At 36.4% G+C, this 25838-nt stretch overlaps 2 protein-coding genes across 3 annotated transcripts; both read left to right on the top strand.

Annotated features, from left to right (window-relative positions):
• Window positions 1-25006, top strand: map4k6 (mitogen-activated protein kinase kinase kinase kinase 6). 2 transcript variants are annotated; one of them, XR_009428806.1, is made up of 33 exons: window positions 1-259; window positions 1700-1757; window positions 2415-2505; window positions 2586-2650; window positions 2925-2980; window positions 6387-6434; window positions 6574-6616; window positions 6734-6806; window positions 7335-7466; window positions 7802-7864; window positions 7952-8033; window positions 8148-8258; window positions 9529-9604; window positions 11189-11247; window positions 11410-11456; window positions 11710-11748; window positions 12446-12479; window positions 12558-12852; window positions 14065-14183; window positions 18778-18816; window positions 18918-19002; window positions 19431-19510; window positions 19798-19858; window positions 19959-20082; window positions 21218-21276; window positions 21361-21464; window positions 21551-21725; window positions 21886-21954; window positions 22636-22722; window positions 23680-23750; window positions 23839-23894; window positions 23976-24426; window positions 24868-25006. XR_009428806.1 is itself a non-coding variant. In XM_059542755.1 (32 exons), exons 1-32 carry the CDS (start codon window positions 167-169, stop codon window positions 24061-24063), a joined length of 2682 nt encoding a protein of 893 aa, XP_059398738.1. In that variant the 5' UTR covers window positions 1-166; the 3' UTR covers window positions 24064-24524. The 2 variants fall into 2 exon arrangements, 1 of the variants encoding a protein (XP_059398738.1); XM_059542755.1 differs by lacking the exon at window positions 24868-25006 and having other exon boundaries at window positions 23976-24524.
• On the top strand, window positions 24650-25586 carry zgc:110222 (uncharacterized protein LOC550336 homolog). The gene is made up of 2 exons (XM_059542774.1): window positions 24650-25090; window positions 25323-25586. The coding sequence occupies exons 1-2, from the start codon at window positions 24832-24834 to the stop codon at window positions 25547-25549; spliced, it is 486 nt and encodes a 161-aa protein (XP_059398757.1). The 5' UTR covers window positions 24650-24831; the 3' UTR covers window positions 25550-25586.
• The last annotated feature ends 252 nt before the right edge of the window (window positions 25587-25838 follow it).

Raw genomic sequence — 25838 nt, 5'->3', positions numbered from 1 at the left:
CGTCTCTGTGAACGCCCTCGGAGAGAGAGATGCGTCTGTGTCATCGCTGACATGTTCACTCTAGTGCACTTGTTACGTTGAGGAAGTGGTGGTGAGTGGCACTTGGATGAGTATCATCCGCTCTTGATTTGGCACCGTGAGAAAACGCGTCAGATGCCGCGCTGCGATGGACGCGATCGGAGTATCGCACACGGATCCGCTCGATGACTATGAGCTGATACACCGCATCGGCAGCGGGACATACGGAGATGTGTTTAAGGTAGGAAAGTATCTTAGAGGCTCTTGTGTTTGTACCAGTGAGAATGCAAGAAAACTATAACCAAAGTTTCCATCCCAAAACCACGGTTACTTCAGTATAAGAGGCTTTATGATATTGTTAGTGAAAGGGATGAGTTGTTGTAATCATGCCTTGCTGCAAATTCTGTGTTTTGGGACATAGTAGCTGGTTTGTTCTTGGTCCAAAATGATCCATCAGCAAAAACACTTTCCAGCAGTTGTTATAGATTCATGACACAGATACTGCATCTTGTATCTTAGTTATATTTGCAACCATCTTGATTGTGCTTCAGACTTGAGTATTATATTATACTTTGTAGCATATTATGCATTTGCATTAACATGTTGTAGGAAATAGTATTAACTACCAATTTCACAGAACATGAATGATGCGTGTAATAACTGTCTGACCATGTTACCCTACTATGACTTCAGTTTTCACACCCCATTGACTTTGATGTTCAGTAACGCCCATGTGGCCCTGGCACGTTTAACTGCATAAAAGCATGCGACTGTGCATGTGTGCACCTTCACTGTGGATTCCTTCTTCATAAAAGAAAAGTAAAAAGGATACTAAACATGAATTTTCCTTGCAAATGGAATTTGTTCCTTTGAATGAACTGATCTGATCATGGTGGCATAGAATGCAACAGAAATAACAGGGCGTGAAAAACATCTTTTTGCATACAAGGAAGCGACTAATAAAAAGATTTGCAAACGCCGTATGCACATTTTGTCTCTTCGGAGTATCTGACGGTGACCTTGTTTGCCCTGATTGGGTGGATTGTCCATTTATATCACTCTGCCTGAACAAACATGAATCATGGCCTTGATAACGGTGAAAGACACATTACAGGATGTGATTTGGTTCAGCAGGAAAGAAAACAGGAAATGAGCACTGCTACTTTTTTTTTCATCTCTACTTCACCTTTCCAGTGTCTGTTGATCCACTATTGGCTGCTGGTTACCATGGTTACAGGCAGACAGCTTCATTTTTCTGTCGTGTGTAGACCACAGAGGCACACAATGTGCCTCACAAATCCTACGATGGTTTTCAGTGAAGGTAGACGGTTTGTCTTGCTGCTGTCACACTTTTTAAGGGACATCCTTGTGATACAATCACAGTTCTTTCGTGGTTAGTATAGTATGAGGCTTTTGAAAGGTATAACTGAAACCCGTCAGACTTGAAAGAGGTAGCGTGTATTCGTGTATGTATCAAAATACTTGTGGCTCTTTGTGCATTGGATTTTTGTGATCCAGTACTACCGCAAAAACAATGTAGAAACTTGAAGCACTGGATTTTGAAAGTAACTGACTGATGCAAATACAGTATGTCTGATGTCAACATGTATTGTTTATTTGTAGAAGCAGAACGCTATAATTCATCTGCATAAACCACAAGTTTGTTTCTCTGTCCTCATAGGCCCGTAGCATTAAGACTTCAGTCATCACAGCTATTAAAGTGGTCAAACTGGACCCTGGTAAGGTCATAAACCATTGTTAATAAAATGTTCTTATTTGCATTTTACTGATATGATGCACACTATGTATTGATCTTTTCAGTAGATGTGGTAAGAAATCAAAATCAGCTTTATTCGCCAAGTGTGTGCAGACACACAAGGAAGTTACTGTCATGTAAAGAGGCTAAAGTTATGTCATATATGTCATATATTATACAATTTAATTGTAAAAAAGGTTGAGGATGTTAAATATGTTCTATGCAATATTTAGTCCAGTCAACACCTCTTGCTAATTGGCATTTACAGTTATTGGCCAACACTAATTATTTCAAAATTATATGTCACAGTAGTTCTTTGCTGTCTTAGCTTCCGAACTTCTGAACACTGACACGTATTTAGATCTTAAAACTGAAAATGATTGAGAAAGGCTTGTAGTTGCAACTATTTTTATATATATATATATATATATATATATTATATATATATATTTATATATTTAAAGATACTCAGAAGATCATATTTTATGCTGAAAATTCAGTTTGATGCTGAATTCTTCACTGCAGCATCTGAAATTCAGCTCAGTTATTTAATCGCTGTAAATCTTGCTGTTTTGTTAAGGGAGCCTGTTGAAAATATAACGTGTTACTGATAAAGAACCTTGTTTCTTTTTTCTGTCAGGTGATGACATTTCAAGCATTCAACATGAGATAACCATGATGAAAGATTGCACTCACAAAAACATTGTGGCCTATTTCGGTAGCTACCTCAGGTTAGTCATGTAAGAAACTAATACTCCAGTTTGAAGAAAACTTAAGGAAAACTAACAATGAACTTCTTCATATTGCACAGAAATAACAAGTTATGGATCTGCATGGAATTCTGTGGAGGAGGATCATTGCAGGATATTTACCATGGTACAATTCAAAGATATGATAATATGATACATTATTGCATATAATTTGGATGTTATATGTCATTATTGACATTGCAAGTAGGTAGTCAATTAATATATCAATCATTCTAGCTGAGGTTGTGATGTTTAATTGTTTCAAAAGCAAGCCCTCCTGTATGTTGTTTCCTTAAGAAGGGTGATTGACATGGTTTCTGTTGTTATTTATATTGTCTGACAGAGTATTAATGTACACATGGTATTAAGCGAGTCTAAATGAGGTCATTGTGTTTCTGCAGTCACTGGTCCTCTGAAAGAGAGACAAATAGCTTATGTGAGCAGAGAAACACTTCAGGTGAGGATGCCTTCACATCTTACATTATGTTTTTATCACTTAAGGTCCAAGAGGCAGTTGGAAGGGATTTCAGTTATGTTATTTTTAAATTATTCTAGTCATTTAGTTCATTTCTACTTGTTGTTGTTGTTGTTGTTGTTTTCCCATTTATTGACGGACATGTCTCCTGTCCCCATATTGGTAGAAATCTGAAGTACAGAGGCATTGTGTGTGCTGTGTGAATGCTGTGTGATGTAGTTATAGACTAAATGTGAATGTGTCCATTAATTCATCCTACTCACAAAAAAAAAAAACTGATTAAGTATTCATCAAAATGAATTAAAACAGTGTGGTGCAAACTCAGAAAATGACGCAAACCTGCAATAATTAAAAATGTTAAATAACACACATGTATCTAATCCCATTTTATTAACCAATGTCTTTGCTGCTGACTGTTGAAGAGCCAGTTCAACCATACTAATAAGCAAAAATGTCTTTAGATAAACTAACAATTGTGCTTCATTGTTTTTTTTTTATTGCTTAAGAGTGTTGAACGTTCTCCTCCTGTGTTCTGCTGTACAGACGTGAATTTACTTTTCCTTCAGCCTGAGGTTTAACGGGGAAGTCGTGTCCTAATGGTTAGAGAGTCGGACTCCCAATCGAAGGGTTGTGAGTTCGAGTCTCGAGCCAGCAGGAATTGTAGGTGGGGGGAGCACATGTACAGTTCTCTCTCCACCCTCAATACCATGACTTAGGTGCCCTTGAGCAAGGCATCGAACCCCCAACTGCTCCTCGGGTGCTGCAGCATAAATGGCTGCCCACTGCTCCGGGTGTGTGCTCACAGTGTGTGTGTGTGTGTGTTCACTGCTCTGTGTGTGTGCACTTCAGATGGGTTAAATGCAGAGCACGAATTCTGAGTATGGGTCACCATACTTGGCTGAATGTCACTTCACTTATTCAATACATTTTCTGGTGTGAAAGGGCTTTTATATTTTCTATAAATAGAAGTTCTTATATTAAAAATTAGGGATGCACCGAAATGAAAATTCTTGGCCGAAACCGAAAACCGAAAAAGAGAAAACCAAGGCCGAAAACCGAAACCGAAACACCGAAAGAAATTATCCCAATTATTAGTACCATTGCATTTATTGCTATGACCGTGTACTAACTTTACTAAAATTAAAACATTGCAATTGCATAAATTAATATTAAAGTTTCAAAGATAATTACAATTACATAAATTATAAAAAAACATAAAAATGCATAATTACAAATATTTATTAAGCACATTGCAACAATGCACAGTATAAAATAAAATTCAAACTAAAATTTAATCCCACTCATCTGTATATTAAATAATAATGTACAGGCCTACTGGCCTGCAGAAAGGTTTTAAAATTAACTGTTCTCTCATAAAAAGTGCATTTAGGTGAAGAGCATTTGAAATTTTTCTCTGTAGAACTAGAAAGTGCATTACTTCTCCAGTAGGCAAGACTGTTATCACTTCTGGGGATGGGGACTTCAGACAGATAACCATCTAGCTGTTGAGCAGTTGAGCTTGTCATCTGCCTGACATTTGAGAAATATTTGAGAGAGTGTATTTAAATAGGGCCAGGGCATAAATAAACATTTTTATCAAATTAAAGCAGAAATCTAGCAAAAAATCTAGCAGAAATATGGCTACAATCTGATATTATGCATGTATATGTATATGTGTGTGTATTATATATGCAGAGACGAGTCTTTTTTTTTTTGCGCTCTGATCTCAGTCTCCTGCGCTTGGCGCTTCTCCGTCTCCACGCGGGTTCTCCGCATCCAGCGCGGCCTGGAGCATTTCTCGTGTGCTCTGCCATATTTCCGCGTCCAAGTAATGGTCTTTATAACGCGGATCAAGCACATTCGCGATGAAGTGCGGAGGATCCGAAAAGATCTCAGTGAGACGTGTGCTAACAGACTCTATAAGACTGTACTTTTCTTTGTTTTCACTTCGTGGTCCGTCTCAATCTCTTTGTTAGGAGACGCTTTAGTGCTGCGAATAAAGGAATAAGAATAGAGAGAATGTTCTCTATTAAGACCCACTGGTGTGAAGTGAATGACGCGGGGAGCTCGTGGTCTGCGCTATGCAGGTGCACGTGCAGGTCGCGGTTTCTGTTTGCGTCATCATAACATTTCGGCCGTGTTGTTTCGGTAATAAAAGTGTTTCGGCCGAAAACCGAAAATGCACTTTTTGGCCATTTTCGGCCGAAAATTTTCGGTGGCCGAATATTCGGTGCATCCCTATTAAAAATAATCAAGCCCTGCTCATATTTAAAAAGTAACGTGAAAGTAACGCAAAAGTAATTTAACGTAATGTAATTAGTTACTTTTTTAGGGAGTTACGCAATATTGTAATGCATTACTATTAAACGTAAATTTCCACAACCCTGGTAACCACACAGTTGCAGGACTTCCATAACATGGATAAAATAAAATAAAAAGTGGGCTATGGAAGTCAATGGGGACCAGAAACTGTTTGGTTACCAACATTCATTTTTGGGAGTCCAATGTTGTTTGGTTCCTATTCTTTGAAGGGAGCTAAAAGCGGCACTAAAAGTGCCAAAGGTGTACAGTGTTATTAAATATAACAATATAGTGCTAGAATTTTGTGGCAAGTTGTTTAGCAACAGACAATCGATCATAAACTAAACAATGCTCCCCTCATTAAATATTCATGTTCAGTCACAGAAACTTCCCCGTGCTGTGTTTAGCTTCTGCATCTGAGGGAAACCGTTAAATTAAATAGCAATTGCATTAGTTATAGCCATGATAATTTGATTTACGTTGAGACATTTCTAAAAAGGTGCATGCTTGCTGCAGTATACTTTCCCAGGCAGTGTTATTAACTTTATTACGTTGGGATATATTTATCCAAAGGAAATCTTCAATATCACTAAAATAAAAAATATCACATTTTAGTAATTTTATAAAACTGTAATATTTATAAAATCACTATATATATATATATATATATAAAACTCAAATGCACTTTTAATATTTAAAATTATTCATTTTAGTTTTTGATGTTTTAAGTTTATGATTTAAATAAAACTTAAAACTGAATTTTAATATCAGCCCTTTATTGGTTATCGGTCTTATTTGTGTCAGACAAAATCTAAAAGTTGAGTGTTTATGTGGATAAATGTAACAGCAATAGTGGCAGATCTTTTTGTATCGTAGCTGACAAGGATGGGCTTCTGTTCACCACTGAATTCTTATAAATATGCAAATAAAAGTGTTAACCGTTACAAATGTACAGTGTGAAATCGTAATACCTTTTTACCCAGGAATAATTATTAATCAGGTTAGTAAAAAGGTTAAAAATGAAAATAATTTAATACGTGTAAAGCCCATTTATGCTGTATTTTTCACAACTGTGTTCTGTTTACAGGGTCTACATCATCTCCATCAAGGGGGGAAAATGCATAGAGACATAAAAGTAATTTTACAAGCCATTATTGCATATAGCCACATAGTGATTGATATACATTGGTAGTGTTCATATATATGAGTGAATTCTTTATAGGACAATAGCGCATATGAGATGTGCTCATTGTGTCCTTCTTGGTTGCCCACAGGGTGCCAACATCCTTTTGACGGAGCGAGGAGATGTCAAACTAGGTCAGTCGGGGTTTACCCCTGTCTCAGACCCTCACATTTAAACACACTTATGCGCATATTAATTAATACACCATAAATCTAATAAATGTGGGCTTTTGTCTCCTCTCTGTCTATCAGCGGATTTTGGAGTGGCAGCTGAGATCAACGCATCTGTTGCTAAGAGAAAGTCCTTTATCGGGACGCCATACTGGTGAGTCACCAAGATTGTAATATAGTATAAGAATAGGAATAAATATGTTTACAATTTAAAATAACTGTGTTATACTTTAATATATTTTCAAATGTTATTTATATTTGTGATGCGAAGCTGAATTTTCAGCATCATTACTGCGGCCTTCAGTCACATGAACCTTCAGAAATCTTTTTTAATATTTTGATTCGCTGCTCAGGGAACGTCTCTTATTATTATCACAGTTGAAAACGGTTGAGCTGCTTAATATGTTTGTGTAAACAGTACACATTGTTTTCAGGATTCTTTTTTAACATTATAAATGTCTTCACTCGTGATCAATTTAATGCATCTCTTTTGAATAAAAATATTAATTTCTTTAAAAAACATGAAATGGTGGTGTATAGAAAAGAATAACTAACTGTATATATTATGATTTTATAATGAATTTATTTATGCTTATTTAAATCCATTTTGTGTAAAAAATCCCATCTGTTGTTGCTTTGTTATTTGCTTCTTTTATATTTTACTGTGATGGCTTTCTCTCAGGATGGCCCCAGAGGTTGCAGCAGTGGAAAGGAAAGGCGGTTATAACCAGCTGTGTGACATCTGGGCAGTGGGGATCACAGCTATTGAACTAGCAGAGCTGCAGCCGCCCATGTTTGACCTACACCCTATGAGGTCTCAACACACACACACACACACGCAAATATACACACATGTAAACCCTTGCTAAAGGACTAACACACTGAAACTAGTCACGCTACAAAAGATATTCCCCTTTGTTATAGGTACAGTAAGCGATTTCTTTTGTTTTGCTAATTTCATCTCAGTTTGAGCCAATCAAACCTTGACCCCTTGGCTACACAAAACATGTTTTCACACGCTGCCAGGAGTGATGTAAGCTTGTCTAGCAGAAAACTCAAACAAAAAGATGCAACGTTTCATAGACATTGTCCTTTAGGTTGAAAGGTTGGCGGCAGAGATCAAAACCGTCTTTGTTGTTTCGCCCTCAGAGCTTTGATGCTAATGTCCAAGAGCAGTTTTCAACCTCCCAAACTCAAAGAAAAGAACAAATGGTAATATAGCTGTTGATTTTCCTCATCTTTGCCTAAATAACAAAGTGTTCTGTTTGCAAGTTCAATAAAAGCACGCTCATTTATCAGGTCCACAGAATTTCACAACTTCATTAAAATGGCTCTTATAAAGAGCCCTCGGAAAAGACCGACAGCAGAAAAAATCTTACAGGTACATGTTAACTATATCTGTGTGTTGAATATCATTTTAATGATCTGATATCCTTGTAGGGGCTCTTGATACTGTCTTATTACTGAAATCTTTTTTTTTTCTCGGTCTTTTCAGCATGCTTTTGTCACGCAGCTTCTCACACGTAACCTTGTTATAGAGCTGCTGGATGCAGTCAATAACCCTGATCTGCAGCAGACACACACTATGGATGAGAGTGACCTGGAGGTGAATGGAGCGCAATGAAGATATTTCCTTTCAAATGGAGAAACATATTTTATTTCAGAGCACTTTCGATTAAAGCTGAAGTGTGTAATGCCTTTAATGGTAAAATACTTTCTCCCAATTCCACTAGGCTGAAAGGGTAAAAACTGTTTGTTTGAATGGTCCAACATTTCCATCATATTTAGAAAACCTGTTGGAAATCCAGGTCTATTTATTAATGTATTTAAAATGTATCTATTTGAAAAAAAAAAATATATATATATTTTGGAATTATTTTGGGGGGCGTCAAGTCATAGAACAATCCTGATATCAAAATAAAGAAAAAATTAAACCTAAAAAAAGGATTCATTCTAAGAAAAATGAAACCGTTTTGTTAAAAACAGAAAATTATAGTAATAACAATAATAAATTAAATATATAAATAGATTTTAAATAAATATATAAATAAATAATAAATACATTTTAGCTTGAAAATATACATTTATAGTATAAAAATATAGATATATGGCATTCATTATTTTTACAGTTTTATAAAAAAAAATGTAAAAAAAATAACTTACTATAATAATAAGGTTGCACTGTGTTGTAAACCCCAAAATAATGTATTGATGTTGAAACCAATTTTTTTTATTATAAATAAATTTAAAATCATCAAATAAATGTTTGATTTGCTTTACAAAACAATATATATAATATAATATAATTTATAAAGGTCTGAACACATTTTCAAAATATAAAAAAAATGTATTCATCACAAAACAAGAGTTATTACTTTTGACTTGTTTACAAGTCATTTTTTATATTTTATTATGCTTGTTATTATTTTATTTGTATTATTTTAAACACTCAAAAACTATATGATGAATACAAAGAGTATGTTTCTTAAAGCCCAGGAATCATTATTTTTGCAGTTTTATTTGGTGCCAGGAATGGTACAAAAATTACGCACTTCACCTTTAATACTCAAACACCAAAATGGTACATAGACAGTACCATGGCTTTAAGTTGACATGTGACATTTTTAACATTAATTATCTGTACTGTGGCTGTTCTTCAACCCTGCTCCTGGAGAACCACTGTCCTGAAAGTTCAGCTTCAGCACACTTGCCTGTTTATTCCCAAGTGATCCTGAAGAGCAGGATTCGCTGGTTCAGCTGAACCCTGCAGGACACTGGGTCCCCAGGAGCAGGGCTGAAGCCCTCTGCTGTAAGGTAAAAGATCTTCATGTGACTTTAGAGATTATGTCCATGGTTGTGTGTCTGTGTGTTTACAGACATGCAGTGTCCTACCTGATAAGATTCATTCCCTAGCGAAACGTCCCATTCAAAGAACTCGGTCTGAAGAGCAATGTGAGTCAAGTTCATACTCTTATTCACAGTAAAAGAACTATCTTTATGTTATTAGGTAGTGATTTTAGCAGTATGTTATTGCATCCAAATGGCTCAGAAACACCACATAAATACGTTTCTGAGAACCTTTTAACATATTTCAGTTACTAAACAACCATTTTATGAAGTAAATTGGTAATATCATACATTTATTAAATAAATTTGTTTTTCATTTGTTTGATTTATTCATGAGCATTTATATCCTCTCTCTGACCTTTACAATAAAAGGGTCAGTTCACTCAAAAATGAACATTCTGTCATTTATTTACAGTCATGTTGTTTAAAAACTGCATCTGTGTTTTTTTGTTCATAAAATGGAAATCTGTGTGCTCTGATGCAACACCGTTCTTCAAAATCTTTTCTGTTTTTGACATGACGATGAGTAAGTGATTGATTGTGAATGAAGTGCCATTTTTTGGTAAACCGTCCCTTTAAGTGGCCTTTTTTGGTATTTAAGCAAACCATGTAAATGTCAATCATTAATGTATCCTTTGAATGTTACAAAATGCTGATTTTGGCAACTTGATTTCAATACGTTTTGAGTTCTGAAAGTTACAACCTTGACTTAAATACAGCACTGATAAAAGTAGTTTTAAAGCGGAAAAATAACAGAATGATCCAAACATAATCAAATATGAGACAGATTCTGTTGTAAAGTAGCTCCACAGAAGACAATCATCAGATATTGTCAGTGCAGTCAACAATTTACATTAAAACTCTTTTATTTCAAAAGCTTGTTCTTTAAATGACCCCTTTATGATTCCGAAAAGTTTGTAGTGACTCAGCATATCCTCTACAACAGTGTGATGACAGAACTCTAGAGTAATATGACCGTTGTGACTTCACCTCATGGCTGATCAAGAGTGACTAAGAATGCGACGCTAGCCAGTGAGCGCAATTGTTGTGGTTTGGAAGATTACAGCAAGCCACGGCCACAAGCCAAGGATAGCTGGCCAACAGGCGCTATTGTAATTAAAAAGCCAATCTAGAGCTATGAAAGGACGTATTGTGTATGTTCTGAGTGTTTATTTAGGTTCATGTCTGTTTCCATGAATGCATGAGAAGTTAGAATGCCATGCAGACTTTACTATACTTTATGGTGGGGAAGTCGTGGCCTAATGGTTAGAGAGTCGGACTCCCAATCGAAAGGTTGTGAGTTCGAGTCCCGGGCCGGCAGGAATTGTTGGTGGGGGGAGTGCATGTACAGTTCTCTCTCCACCTTCAATACCATGACTTAGGTGCCCTTGAGCAAGGCATCGAACCCCCAACTGCTCCCCGGGCGCCGCAGCATAAATGGCTGCCCACTGCTCCGGGTGTGTGCTCACAGTGTGTGTGTGTGCATTTCGGATGGGTTAAATGCAGAGCACAAATTCTGAGTATGGGTCACCATACTTGGCTGAAGGTCACTTCACTTTCACTTTTCACTTTCACTTATAGAAAGTGGCACGTCATACTCATACCACACGATTGTATGTGAAAGGGGAAGCATGCTGCTGTTGAATACAGTCATACAGAGGAGTTGTGATCGCTTTTTCTGTTTTCCAGTCGGTCACGTGAAGTTTGGACCACCCATGAGAAAGGAGACGGATCCCTGTTCTGATCTGGTGAGAATAAACATTTGAATGAAATAGAAAGGACGTTGTCCAGTGAAAAATCTGTCATTTTCTCACCCTCACTGATCGCTCATTTCCATACGCAAAACACAAAAGCATGAAAAGAAATGATAAAACAATACTCATGGAATATGGTTTCCTGTTCTTCATTAGGGGGCGTATGAGGACTGGAGCTCTATCAGTGCGGACAAGGACTCACCGTGGGTTATATTTCACTCTCGCCCGTCTAAAGTAATGGTGTCAGTAGTAAATGTTGAGTTTGATTTGCTAATGCATGGAAGCCAATCAAAAATATTGATTGGCTGAGCAGTTTGACACCCACCAATCACTGTTCAACATTTAATTGGATACATTTATTGTTGAATTAAGCTATTAAGAAGCACTTATATGGTTATCGTTCTCACAAACAGGAGTTTTAAGGGTTGCATTGTATTTTTATTCTTTATTTTGCAGGAGTTTGTTAGAGTGTGTGGAAGAGGCCTTGATGGAAAGGTGAGCTGGCTTTATTTTTTAATGTCTCGACACACAGATTCAGACAAAACTAACGGTTGTTGCTCATCATTATAAATGTACACTGCAAAAACATTGTGAATCAGATTTTTGTTTTACTAGTAAAAATAAATAAAAAATGAATACTAGGTTCAACTCACATACAATTTGTCTTTATATGTTCCCTTTGGCATAAATATCCAAATGTTAACTATAGTTTTAAATAATGAGAGTACTTATGTATAGTTGATTATTTCTGTGGCTACCTCTGGTCTAATTTGATATCTGTTTACTAGAATGAAAATATCCATTTGCATAGCTTTTGTGGTTAATGAAACATTTTGAAATTAATTATATTATATACTAAATCAAAAATATGAAATACTATACTTGTATATAAAAAGCTTATTGAATTCAATTGGACCCCTTATATCTCCCAAATATGGCATATTTGGTTACCACCTCAAATAGGTTAATATCTTCCACTAATGAGGTTTTAAGAATTTTATATATATATTTTGGACTAGAAAACAAGACCAATATGCCAATTAATTTTTTATATATATTTAATATTTAATCTGTCATCTTTAAATTTGGAGTAAAAGGTCAATGTACCTTAAACTATTTAGAAAAACTGATAGCTAGGTTAACATACAACTAAAATGATGAAATGTCTAACATTCTGCTTCCTCTTTTGCAGGAGTTTGACTATAAAGAGAGGCTCTTCTGCGGAGGTAGAAAGCAATGACATAAAAGTTTAAAAAGTCAAAAGTTTTCTATAATAGTAGAATTGATGTGTGTTTAATCCACAGCACTCACCGGATGAAGAGGATAAATATGGGACGGTGAAGAGAGTGGTCTCTTCTCCCCAGTCAACAACTACAACAACCAATCAAGAGAGAAAAGCTCCCACTCCCTGTTCCCTCTCCTCGCCTCTCATTGGCTCCACGCCTCTGAAGGGCCCCGCCCCTGACTCTAACCCCGCCCTAGTCAATGAATCCGCTTTCCTGATTGGTTCAACACTGTCAGATCTGTCACTCCTCACAAACTCCTCCTTCTTCAGTGATTCCACCAGTCTAGGTTCCCTTTGTTCAACACCAACTGAAGGTGAGATATATGCATCAAATTATGAGTATGTACTAATGACCACAGCTTTAAGGTAGAATACCTCAGTTTTAGAGTACAGTTCTGTTTTAATATTTAGTTTTAGTGATGTTAAATGGACCAACGTCATTAATAGCCTACACTTCTGCACATTACTCAATCTATATGCTTTGTACTTTTATAGTGTTAAAGGGATACTCCACCCAAAACTGAACATTCTGTAATCATTACTTCCCCTCGTCCCTTTCCACCTATGACTTGCTTTCTTAAGATGAAGCAGAAACAATGTTTTAAAAAGTTTATAATATTAGTATTTTTCTTACACACACCGCTGTAGTTTGGTAGTTTCACCCCCTCAGTTGAAACTGTAATAACAGGATACTGGCGAAACAGATGTGGCAACCTGATGGCTATTGTGTTCCAGTTGGTCAGAATTCACTCACCGCTCAAAACTCTGGATATTACTTTTAAAGTTCTGCATGCCATTGAATGCCCTCATTGTAATAAATGAAGTGTATATACCAAGGATCCTCAAATCTAGACCTGGAGATCCACTTTCCTGCAGAGTTTAGCTCTAACCCAAATCAAACTCTCCTGTCTTTGGGATCATTAGAAAATCACAGGTAGGTGACTTTGATCAGGGTTGGAGCTAAACTCTGCAGCGCATTGGACCTCCAGGACAAGATTTGAGTAAGGGGCGTATATACAATGTAAATAAGAGATTCATTGTGCAATGTAGAGAGATTTATTGATTATCACGGATGTTGTTGTGAGGACGCGATGAACTGGTGTGAGTGATTATGTGTTCTGTGATTATGAACAAAAGCACTATTTGCACACATTCTAGGCTACATACAGTCCATTCAGAATTTGAATGAATGTTTTATATTTCGGGTTGTATATTTTAATTTTTGAGTGGACCACCTTTGTCTTTCGATGCAACCAGTTAGAAAACTACTTTAGAATTTTAGAAGACACTTTGGAACACCTTAGCAACCACATAATAACACACGTAAAACCACTCATAACACCCTAACAACCATATAGCAACACATTGAGCACCCATTAGAAACTGCATAGCAATTTCATGGTTTGAGGTTTCTGGGGTTTTTTCTCATATGTAAGGCCACACCACCCAGTGAGATCAATATAGTTAGTGGAACCTGTTATACCAGGCCAAAATCCAAACACTGATGCAGCCGCTGTGTTCAACAGGTTTGATAGCAGAGAGCTCTGTCACTCCAGACCCAGGAGGAACCAGGAGTCATTTTCCCCCAAATGACCCCCCTCTCTCTCCAGAATGGAGCACTCTCAGGAGGAAACCAGATGACTCTGTGAGTAAAAAAATAAAAAATCACACAGGTCAAATCAAATTTAACCTTCATGACTTGACGAGAGTCGGTAGGAGGGTACAAAAAAGGGTGGTCTGGGGTACGGTTCATATGAACTCCGGTACGGTTTGCTGCAAGCAAACAGTAAACAGATGTAAAAAGAAGTAAACAGATACTGGCTTGATGATGCAAGCGAACCCTGGTTTGGACCCAAATAAAATAATATTAACACAGTCCAGCAGGGGCAGGGGGAGGGGTAGGGGGAGGGGGAAGCAATCGAACTCAGGTTCGGACCAGGCAAGAGGACCAAGTGTGAAAGCATCCTTAGAAGACTTCTCTGCCAAAGACGAGTTTTACGGCTTTTCGTGTTTTCACTGTTATACACTCGGGGGCGCTATTACACATCTTCTGAAAGAGTAGAAAACTTCCCGAACAAAAACACAGGTGAACAGGACGGAGAAGTGAGCGATCTCTTATGTAAACATGCATATTAAAAAAATGCGATCATCAGCAATAGACAGCACATAAATGAAAACTGCATAATATTACGGAGTAAAATTAGAGATGCACCGATCGATCAGCCAGGGATCGGAATCAATGTCATGTCTTTCTGATTTTGAGCTGATCCGTTTATATGCAGCTGTGAGCGCAAGCGAGGCCTTGTCGTTGACGTAACAACAGCGTGAGCGATCACAGCCGCATGAAAACTAAGGCTGGGTAAAAAAAAATTGATATCTTCATATTAATCAATTCTCTTTTTTTATGGAACAATATCGATTCTTAAATCCCAAGAATCAATTAGTCTAGTCTGTTTTCAGTTAATGGATTGAACATTGAAGGGAACTTCCCATCCAATAAATCGCAATAAGCATTGTGCTTTGGTGCTTTTAATATGAAACAAAGTCTCAGGTTTCAATTTATGTCCATTGTATTCCACTATTCAGACAACAAATGCAGTTTTGTGCGCTGTTTAATCTGGAGTGACAGATCTCGGTAGTGCCTCAGTTCAACAGACGCTGCAGTGTGAAGCACAACTAAAAATGTCATCCACATTAATACCAGTTTTAGCACAAAATAAACATGATTCATGACTACACATCCGAAGATAAGTTAAAAGAAAGAGTACATATTTACAATCTGTATCCTGTCTCATGTAATCGTTTAATCAGTATTTCAGACGTGCAAATATATCAATAAAACGTCTTGTAAACAATTTCACATAACACCACATTTACCTCAGATACAAACATTGTTGGTGATCATAAACTCGTTACTCGTTAAAAACTGTAGAGAGGGGTATTTTGCTAAATATATGCACCATGTAACATATTCATTATAATTTTTACTCTTCTTGTGTTTAATTTTTTTTTAATAAATCCATCAATTTTTTATGAAAGCCATATTTTCTTGACCTGGTAAGGACTCTAGCTGCTGCATTTTGGACTACCTGTAGCTTGTTTATTAAAGATGCAGGACAACCACAAAGAAGTGCATTACAATAGTCCAGTCTAGAGGTCATGAATGCATGAACTAGCTTTTCTACATCAGAAACAGGTAACATTTTTCATAGCTTGGCAATGTTTCGAAGATGGAAAAATGCTGTTTTTGTAACATGGGAAATATGATTTTCAAAAGACAATTTGCTGTCTAATATAACACCCAGATTTTTGACTGTAGAGGAAGTAACAGTACATCCATCTAGTTTCAAATTGTAATATACGAGATTCTGTGTTCTGTTTTTTGGTCCAATAAGTAATATCTCTGTCTTATTCAAATTTAATAGGAGAAAATTATTGGTCATCCAATCTTTTACATTTTTAACACACCCTGTTAGCTTAGGTATTTAAGAAGTTTCATCTGGTCTTGTTAAGATTTATAGTTGAGTGTCATCAGCATATCAGTGGAAAATAATCCCGTATTTTCTAATAATATTACCAAGGGGCAACATGTATATTGAAAATAGCAGAAGACCTAGGACAGATCCTTGTGGCACTAAACATTTTATTGGTGATAAATGAGATGACTCCATTTAAATAAACAAAATGGTAGCGTTCGGACAGGTAGGATCTAAACCATCTTAAAGCCTGCCCTTGAATACCTGTATAGTTTTGTAAAAGATCTATGAGTACGACATGATCTATGGTGTCGAATGCAGCACTAAAATCAAGTAAAACTAGTACTGAGATACAGCCTTGGTCTGACGCAAGAAGCAAGTCAATTTTAACAAGCGCAGTTTTCTTTGCTATGGAGGGGCCTGAAACCTGAACTCTACATACAGATACATTTTTTTTTTGCAGGAAGGAGAACAATTGAGGAGATATATATTTTTCTAAAGTTTTAGACATAAATGGAAGATTCGAAATGGGCCTATAATTTGCCAGTTCACTAGGATCTAGTTGTGGTTTCTTAATAAGATGCTTAATAACCGCCAGCTTGAATGGTTTTGGGGAAGTGACCTAAAGATAACGATGAGTTAATAATATTGAGAAGTTGTTCTTAGACTACAGGTAACAACTCTTTCAGTAATTTAGTGGGTACAGGATCTAATAAACATGTTGTTGGTTTAGATACAGTGATAAGTTTATTTAGCTCTTCCTGTCCTATAGTTGTAAAGTGCTGCAGTTTATCTTTGATGGATGAAACTGACGCTGTAGAATCTACATTCGCTATTGTATTTCTAATGTTATCTATTTTATCAGTGAAGAAATTAATAAAGTCATTACTATTAAACTGTGAGGGAATATTTAGATCAGGTGGCATCTGTTTTTTTTGTTAATCTAGCCACTGTGCTAAATAAAAACCTTGGATTGTTTTGGTTCTTTTCTATGAGTTTGTGTATATGCTCTGCCCTGGCAGTTTTTAGAGCCTGTCTATAGCTGGACATACTGTTTTTCCATGCAATTCTAAAAACTTCCAAGTTAGATTTTCTCCATTTGCGCTCAAGACTACGAGTTTCTTTCTTGAGAGAGTGAGTATTACTGTTGTGCCATGGGAAAGTATGTTTTTCTCTAACCTTTTTCAATTTGATGGGGGCAACAGCTTCTAATGTATTAGAGAAAATAGTGCCCATATTGCCAGTCATTTCGTCTAATTCATGTGCATTTATGGGTACACATAGCAGTTGAGATAAATCAGGCAGGTTATTTGTGAATCTCTCTTTGGTGGCTGAAACAATAGTTCTGCCCAGATGATAACACAGAGTCATATAGTTCATATCTGTGATAAGCTGCATGCACGATACAAGTAAATGGTCAATAAGATCGTCACTTTAAGGAACGATATCTATATCAATCAGATTGATTCCATGCGATATAATTAAGTCTTGTGCATAATTAAAACGATGAGTGGGCTCTGTGACATTTTGCTTCACTCCAAATCTGTTAAAATCTGTTAAAATCTCTGACAATTAGCGCTTTATCAACGGTAACCAATAGGTCTGAGAGGAAATCTGTAGATTTAGGAATTCCATGTCGTTGGCGTGGAAGTTTTTTTACTGTGAGTGAAGACACTTAAGTTTGCTATTATTTGGAAGAGTATTGTACACTTCAGTTTTGTTCATTCTGGATCTTTTGACTCTTGTAAGACAAGCAAAAAAGAGAAAAAGGTCAATTTATAAAGTTGTTTTGTTTTATAAAGCAGCTCATTTTCATTTAATTGTTATTTCTACTTCTTTCCAGTCACAAAGCACTTTTATTTGTTGAGAGTTGTTTAAGTGAGAGAAGGTCCTGTGCCTTGGGAAATTGCAATGTTTAATAATTTATTTTATTATGAAAAATATATATATTGCTTTGAAGAAAAGTAATTTTTTTGTTTGTATATGCTGTCAGTTATAGTTCTTAGAAAGAAAATCGGCAAAAATCAGTATCGGCAGATCACACTTACAAAAAAAAATAAATAAATAAATAAAAAAAACACGTAAATCAGCCAAGAAAATTACAGTCGGTGCATCTCTAAGTAAAATGTTGATCCAGGATGTGGTATATGTCTGTGCAAGCTTTAGAGGTGTTGATGGAAACGATTTACTGGGTTTATGCCTTGGCAATCATACTGGATGTTATCCAGATGTAGTTTTTGATAAAAATTTGGTTTCTCACCTTTTTGCTCAAAACTATATTAAAAAATTTAAAATAAAAGAAATGCTTTAAGCTAGAATAAAACTTTTTTTGTTTAAAAGTAGAGGCTCTGATCTTTATTTTGGTGTATTGCATATTCATACAGCAAAATATACTGGAGGCCATCAAATTGGAGTGAAAATCATAAAAATCGCTGGCAGTGGCTGGCAACGTTTTTCAAAAATGCTGGCGGGGAAAGAGTTAATTTGGCCTTTCATGCCATATCATAAAAGAAAGAAAAAAACAGGCCATTGAAACATCTTCATTTCTAATTTATATTTTTGTTTTAACTTTTTGTTGTATTTTTGCATCAAGTTATACATTTTAATATAATATAGTTAGATATATTGCAATATTTAATATTTAACCATGACCCTCAGTCAAGTTTTGGCCCTTTGTATTGAAAATGTGGGCACCTCTGGTTTTAATCAATGGCAGATTTTCATTGGTCGCTCACACTTTATTCTCTTTTCATCGATTTCCAGAAAGTTGTCCATGGACTGCCACCTACACCACAAGTACATGTAAGCACGGAGATTCAAATTCTATTGTGTGTTCTAATTTTATGCTTATTGTTCTGTAATTACAAATATAAAACTTATAAATTATACAATTTTATTTTCAGATGGGGGCCTGTTTCTCTAAAGTATTCAACGGCTGTCCGTTAAAGACCCAATGTGCTGTTACATGGGTTCTACCAAAGACTAGAGGTAAAGTTTGCAGCGTTTTAGATCACCAGAGACAGCCGTATTCGGCTTGCTGCCAATACCATGAAACCGCACACAAAACCCTCGAACAAGTATATCAACTTGCATATGGTTTTGTTGTTAGAGCGAAATTAAAGTGCAGAAGCAGGACAAAATAGCTGGTGTGTTAAAATAGATTAGTGTGAATACAGCATATTATATCCACTGCCATCTCCTATTAAAAATAAAGCATTAAGCAATCAGCATTAATACTAAGAAAAAAAGAGAACTCACTCTCAGATACTAAGGGAGCTATTTGTTTATTGTTATAATGTGTTTATAATTTTGTGTATATAAAGTATGTTTAAACCAATTTCTATTCTTTTTAATTGCAACAGTGTCTGTTTTGTCTTTGGTTATAACAAGAGCGATATGCTGATATTTACTCGTAGATCAGTACCTTATGCTGGGTGCTGAGGAGGGCATCTACACTCTCAACCTCAATGAGCTCCATGAGGACACCATGGAAAAGGTAGCCATATTGTTTTTTCTCTATTTCTTTTTTGTGGACCCTTTCATTGTTTCAGAGTAAATAATAAATAAAAAAGCTCCAAATGAGAACAATATGTCACAATATGACAAAGGCACAACAAAAATACAAAATATACAAAGGTACATAAAGTTATATGTCACAATTTTCATTGTGAGATATAAGGCCACAATTACCTTTCTATTTTTTGTTCTGAGGAGACAGTCTTTCATAATTTACCAGAGCAAATATCTCATGAAAGAGTGTGTGAGATTTTCTTTCTTTTCCAGTTGCTTCCTCAGAGATGCAGTTGGTTGTACGTGATGAACAATGTCCTTATGTCCATCTCAGGCATGTGCAATGTTACTAATATGACCACATTTAATGTACCACAAAGATCTGATATCTTCATTAACTCTCTGACTGGTACCCTGCTGTTTTCTTTCCACAGGAAAGTCATCACAGTTGACTTCTCATAGTCTGCCGGCCCTCTTTGAGTACCGCAGGAATATGCAGCGTAGACAGGGGCATCTGGTGATGAACGCACACCGCTTGAGCACAAAGATAAGCGCAAGGTTTGTAGGATTCAACAGTTCATCTGTGAATGCTCAAGACTGCATGATGGTGATGAGGTTACATAAACTATTATTCTTGGTTGAGACAGAGCTAAACAGGCAGTGATGTAGAAGCAGGTGTTGATCTTCTTCTGTGGAGGCGGAGTTTAGCCACACTATTACATCATAATGTGGCACATTCCACAAGCTGTCATTTTTGGCAGACTGGCTTCAATATAAGCTGTTTTTAGACTAAAGTTTTGAGTTCTGAAACTTGCAGGATGTTTTTATAGTACAATGCCCTCTTATATGTCAAAAGATCAAGGGAATTTAGATTTCTCAGTTCATGGTTCCTTTAAGAGATCACATTTCTACACATTTCTAAACCCAAAAATGACATGTTTATATTGTGTTTATATATATATATATATATATATATATATATATATATATATATATATATATATATATATATATATATATATATATATATATATAATTTTTATCTATGGTAGATGAAATTTTGCTGTTTCTACTTTGGATATGAGACATCTTTTTAGGTGTATACACAGTATTCATTAAATTTAAATTTTTAAGGTGATGTGTAACCTATTAAGTAACTATTGTTTAAACGTTTGGGGTCATTGGGGATTTTTTAATTTTTTTATAATTAATACTTTTATTCAGCAACAATGCGTTAAATTGACCAAAAGTGACAGTAAACCATTTATAATGTGAAATATGTTTTATTTCAAATTAATGTTGTGCTTTTTAACTTTTTATTCATCAAAGAATATTGAATAAACGTATCACATTTTCCACCAAATATTTAGCAGCACATCTGTTTTCAGTATTAATAATAATAAGAAATGTTTCTTGAGCAACAAATCAGCTTATTAGAATGATTTCTGAAGGATCATGTGACACTGAAGACTGGAGTAATGAATCGGAAAATTCGGCTGCGCATCACACAAATACAATTTTTATAATATTTCTAAATATTAATTTTTATGTGGATACCTCCATTTATTTAACATGAATATGTATTTTCTTATATTTTAATTTGTTTAATTTTAATTGATCTTTAGCTTTGTCTTTGTCAGTTACTTTGAATTAAAGGGTCTGCTAAATGGTGGCAATTCTTATCTTCCTCCAGGAGGTATGCCATGTCAGTAAAGATCCCAGACACCAAGGGCTGTAGAAGATGCAGTGTGGGTGAGGACCAGTGACCTCTGTAGGCGTGTGAATCATTCTCTAGGCATTCCATGCACATGTTAATGTTTATTTCTCTGTTTCTAGTTCGAAACCCCTACACTGACAGCGTTTTCCTTTGTGCTGCTGTTCCCACTGGTTTGGTTCTTCTAATGTGGTATGAACCTCTGCAGAAGTTCATGCAGCTCAAGGTGAGAAATAAGAGATAAGAGTGATGGAAATGTTAAAAATACCCGCACTGTTGCGTAACCTTCCTGTCTCTCTCTCTCTCTCTCAGCACATTGCTCTGAATCTGCCAGAGTCTCTGCCCGTCTTTGAGCTGCTCGTAAACGAAACAGAGGAGCTGCCACAGGTCTGTGTGGGGGTGAGAAGCTATACCTGCCAAAAAGACAACACTGGACAGATGTACTTTGACATCATTCACCTGGATGACACACCACAAAGTCTACCAGGTGTTGCATTTTGTGGATACATCAACAATCACACTGTAAAGTCACTGTATGCGTGAGTTTTACAACAGGAAAAATGTATATGAAGAATCTTTCAAATGAACTATATTATTTATATTGCAATGACAGACTGATCAGTTGTGTGATTTATGTGACCTCACAGATGGTGAGTCTTTGGAGGTCAAACAAGTGATTCAGCTCGACAGGGACACAGTTCTCATAGCACTGAAAAGTAAGAAATCGCTCATTTTCACTGAATCATTTGAAGCACTTCGTATGGATGCTCAAATTGGTTTAAAAAGTCATATTTTATATGTTCCTTGTGTCTTAAATAATGTCATTCCTGCTTCATCCATGATTTACTTTTTGAGTTCTTAGAAATGTGTTCTTTGTATTCATGTTGGTTTCATGTGGTTTTGAGAAACTTTTATATCATTTTCAAGAAAACATGTCATGTGGTACAATCAGTAAAGTGAATACCATATTTTTCTTACACTATGAATACACAAGTATACACATCGTAAATATCATTGTGAAAAAACTTAATAAATATATTTTGAAAAAAGTTTTAAAATATATTTTTCAAAAATAATTTTTTTTTTTTTTTTTTTTGACAAATGTATGCATCATTAATTCATAAAATATCTTGGTTTAGGGTGTTTTACCAGATGACACACACTCATTAGGGCCATCTGGGGTCCTCTTTGGGTCCTTTTTCAAGATCCCTCCCCCCTTCCTCTCATTTCTGCATGTTAGTTGCACCACATGACTTTGCTGGTTGCACCATATGACTTTATATGGACATATGGACTTTATACAGTGTCATGTATATATACGTGCATTATTGTCAGTGCAGTTTCTGTGTTTTTACAAGCCAAGGAACCAAATCTATTAACAAACCGTTTTGTTTCAGACACGGTGAGGGTTGTGAATCTTCAGGGATATCTGAGCCATCAGAAGACCTCTGAACTTGCTTTTGAGTTTCCCATTCAGACACTGGGTAAGGACATGATGCATCAAGCTCACTGTCGGCTATTAGCCAATGCCAGGCCTTCTTTGAGCATATCTCAGCCTAGGTTTTGCAGTATGTTCCACACTATTGTCACTAGTTGGACAACCATCAGCAGCTTTTTGGCTGACTGTGTTGGGCCAGTTAGTGAGAGAAATCACTCTGACTGGCTGTTCAGCTTAGCGAACTAAGTGCATGAAAATAAAAATAAAAGTTAAGTCAAGTGGGCACACACAGAAGGTTATTCTAATTTTACATCTTCATCTTTTCTGAGAATGCCAACACACACATTTTCATATTATTGACTACTGCCACCTGCTGGTATGGAGCGTATTTGCAAATCTTATAGTGCTTGTAGTCTTATAGTTCTTGTAATTGCAGGTACAGAACTATAAGATTTTGTGGTGTATGAGGTGCAACATTTTGGCCCAAATGCAAATGAACCAGATCCAGGATCTCTCTGTGCTTGACTGTCTGTGCAGATCCTATATCTCTCATCAGAAGAGGTGTTATGGGTGCACTTTTGATGAAAATTAAACAGAATATTAGTTGTGATGACAGAAATGGGAAGATTATAGTGAGGATACTAGCATGTTCTTTTTTGCCCTCCTGTCCATAAATATGATATTTGCATTAACACAGTATCACTGGGCATTATTTGTGAATGACACGTCCTCAGTATTTAATGTTGACTGGCAGGAACATCCATTAATCCAAATTACGTGACTTCATTAGTCAAATTTTGAGGTTTTGAATTGAAAATATGCCATTTATGACTATTTATGATTATATCGTGACTGTGTAATTTGAAAATGAATGTGAGTAGCCTAAAACTATTTTCAGTTATTGCCACAATATTTAGATGGCCTTTAGTTTGTGTACATCTGTCTATTTAGGAATCAGACTTCTATCTGTTGAATCTGGTGCTAATGTGCTTGTCTTTTGTAGTGTGTCTACAGGACAGTGTTCTTGTCTTCTGGAAACATGGTCTGAAAGGAAGGAGTTTACAAACGAATGAGGTAAACCTGTCGTATAGAACAATGATGGATGGCTTCACTGATGTATGAGGAAGGAAGAAATGATGAAATATTATGCTGTTCACCTCAGGTTACCCAGGAGATCACAGACAGAAGTCGGGTTTTCCAAGTTTTGGGAACAACTAGGTATGTTGTTTTCCCACTTTAGTTTAGCAACACGTTTGGGAATGAATTGAATCATATACTTATTATTATATGTTACTACAGGGATATTATCTTGCAAAGCACTCCTACGGATGATCCGTCTGCCATGAGCAACCTGTACATCCTCACTGGGCATGAAAGCAGCTACTGATGGGACTGAAACGCTGAGAATGTTCAGTAATAGCTGGAAACACTACAAAGGTTCCCTACTGAAAGGGTAGAGTCAGCAGGCCCAAAAAGCTCCAGGAACAGAGGAAGACATGATAAAGTCACATACACAGGTCTCCAGAGGCTTTGAGGACCGGAGGCAGAATTGGAGTTGACGTGGATGAACAAAGATCAACCATGAGAGAGTGACCTGTGGACCTGCATACTGTGTTGAAATAACTTGTGAATCAGGCTGCTATGGGTTCTGTTTAATACTAGACACTCTGTTGTATTCCTTGTTTCAGGAAATACCATGTCATATATCAACGTTTTTGTGCAGTGGTTCAGAACTATCTTCCATTGGCCAGTAAATTAATTGATGGAATCCTGTCAACCATTGTACTGTAAAACCTACAAAAACCAAAACTGTGAAATAAATTAAATAAATGTAAACGACATGGATAATTTGATGAGTAACTTAGTATATTTCATGTTTTAGTCTTGTGACTTGCACTGTATTGTGTTGCGTTTTAAATAACAGCACTAGCTGGCGCTGTTTCTTTCTTGAGCTCTTGTCTTGTCATTTTAAAAACAGGAAGCGCTTTACACAAGCGTTCAACAAGACGCGTTTAGCGGGAAGTTATTGTAGTATTTACAGCAGTGTTAGCCTTATACCTGGGTTCTAAAGTACTTAGCATCTGTTGGGAATTTGCAACGTACTTAAAACGTGTCTTTTTAAAGTTGATGAATAGATAAATATTATATTCTCGGTATGAGTTTAGAGGTGGCTTGCTTGTCGTTTCGCCAGCCGTACGCTACTCTTGTGTTGGACGGGGTGAAGACCGTAGAGAGCCGCTGGCGGCCCCTGCTGTCAGGACTGAGGAACTGCACGCTAGCGGTTCACATCGCTCAGAAGAGCTGGGAGGGAGAGGACTGGAGACTCATCCTCACCGAGAGACTGGGAATGACCACCGTGCAAACCGAGGAACTGCTGGAGTCTGGAGAAAGGTTCGGCCGTGGTGTTATAGCAGGTGAAATGTACATTGATTTGTTAATAATCTCAATGTTTGTATAATATAAAGATTTATTTAAAAAATCAACAATGGTGTGTGTGTGTAATATATATATATATATATATATATACAACTGAAACATGAAGTGCTTATATACTTTCAAGTCAACATCAAAGTACAAATGAGATCGAGACAAGACCAAGATCTACAAAAAATGGTCTCAAGACTATTTACCATTGTATACGTGCAGGTCTTGTGGACGTTGGGGAGACGTGGTGCTGTCCTGAGGATATTCCCTGTGAAGAGATGAGAGAGCTGGAAACTGCAGCTTGCTTGACTGAACTCAAAATGAAATACCTTACAAGACTCTCAAACCCCCGGTGGCTCAATGAACCAGTATATTCCAGGGGCCATAAAGACGTGTGGACGGTACACGTCCCAGTTCATCTCCTGCCCTCCGCTCCTTCACAACCGTAACAGTGAAGCAAAGTTTTCAGTTGTGTATTTGTGTCTGAAATATGCCTCCCTTGAGATCTGCAATCCTATGTAATGTGTACAAGCTGTTTTTTCAACGTGAAATATAAAAAATGCATTTGTTACATTTAAATGATGTTAGTTTATAGTGAGGTAACAGGGCTCTTGGAACATTAAAATAGTACACAAACGTGTAGATGTATACATGTTATTTCAGGGGGAGAGATTATTCAACACTTCAAAAATGTATAAATACCTTTCACATTATGCGAGCATATTCATCTTATTTCTG

The sequence above is a fragment of the Carassius carassius genome, chromosome 47 (genome assembly GCF_963082965.1).
Source record: "Carassius carassius chromosome 47, fCarCar2.1, whole genome shotgun sequence".
Taxonomy (NCBI): Eukaryota; Metazoa; Chordata; class Actinopteri; order Cypriniformes; family Cyprinidae; genus Carassius; species Carassius carassius.
Note: the sequence above shows the minus strand (reverse complement) of the source record. Positions and strands in the feature narration are given on the sequence as shown.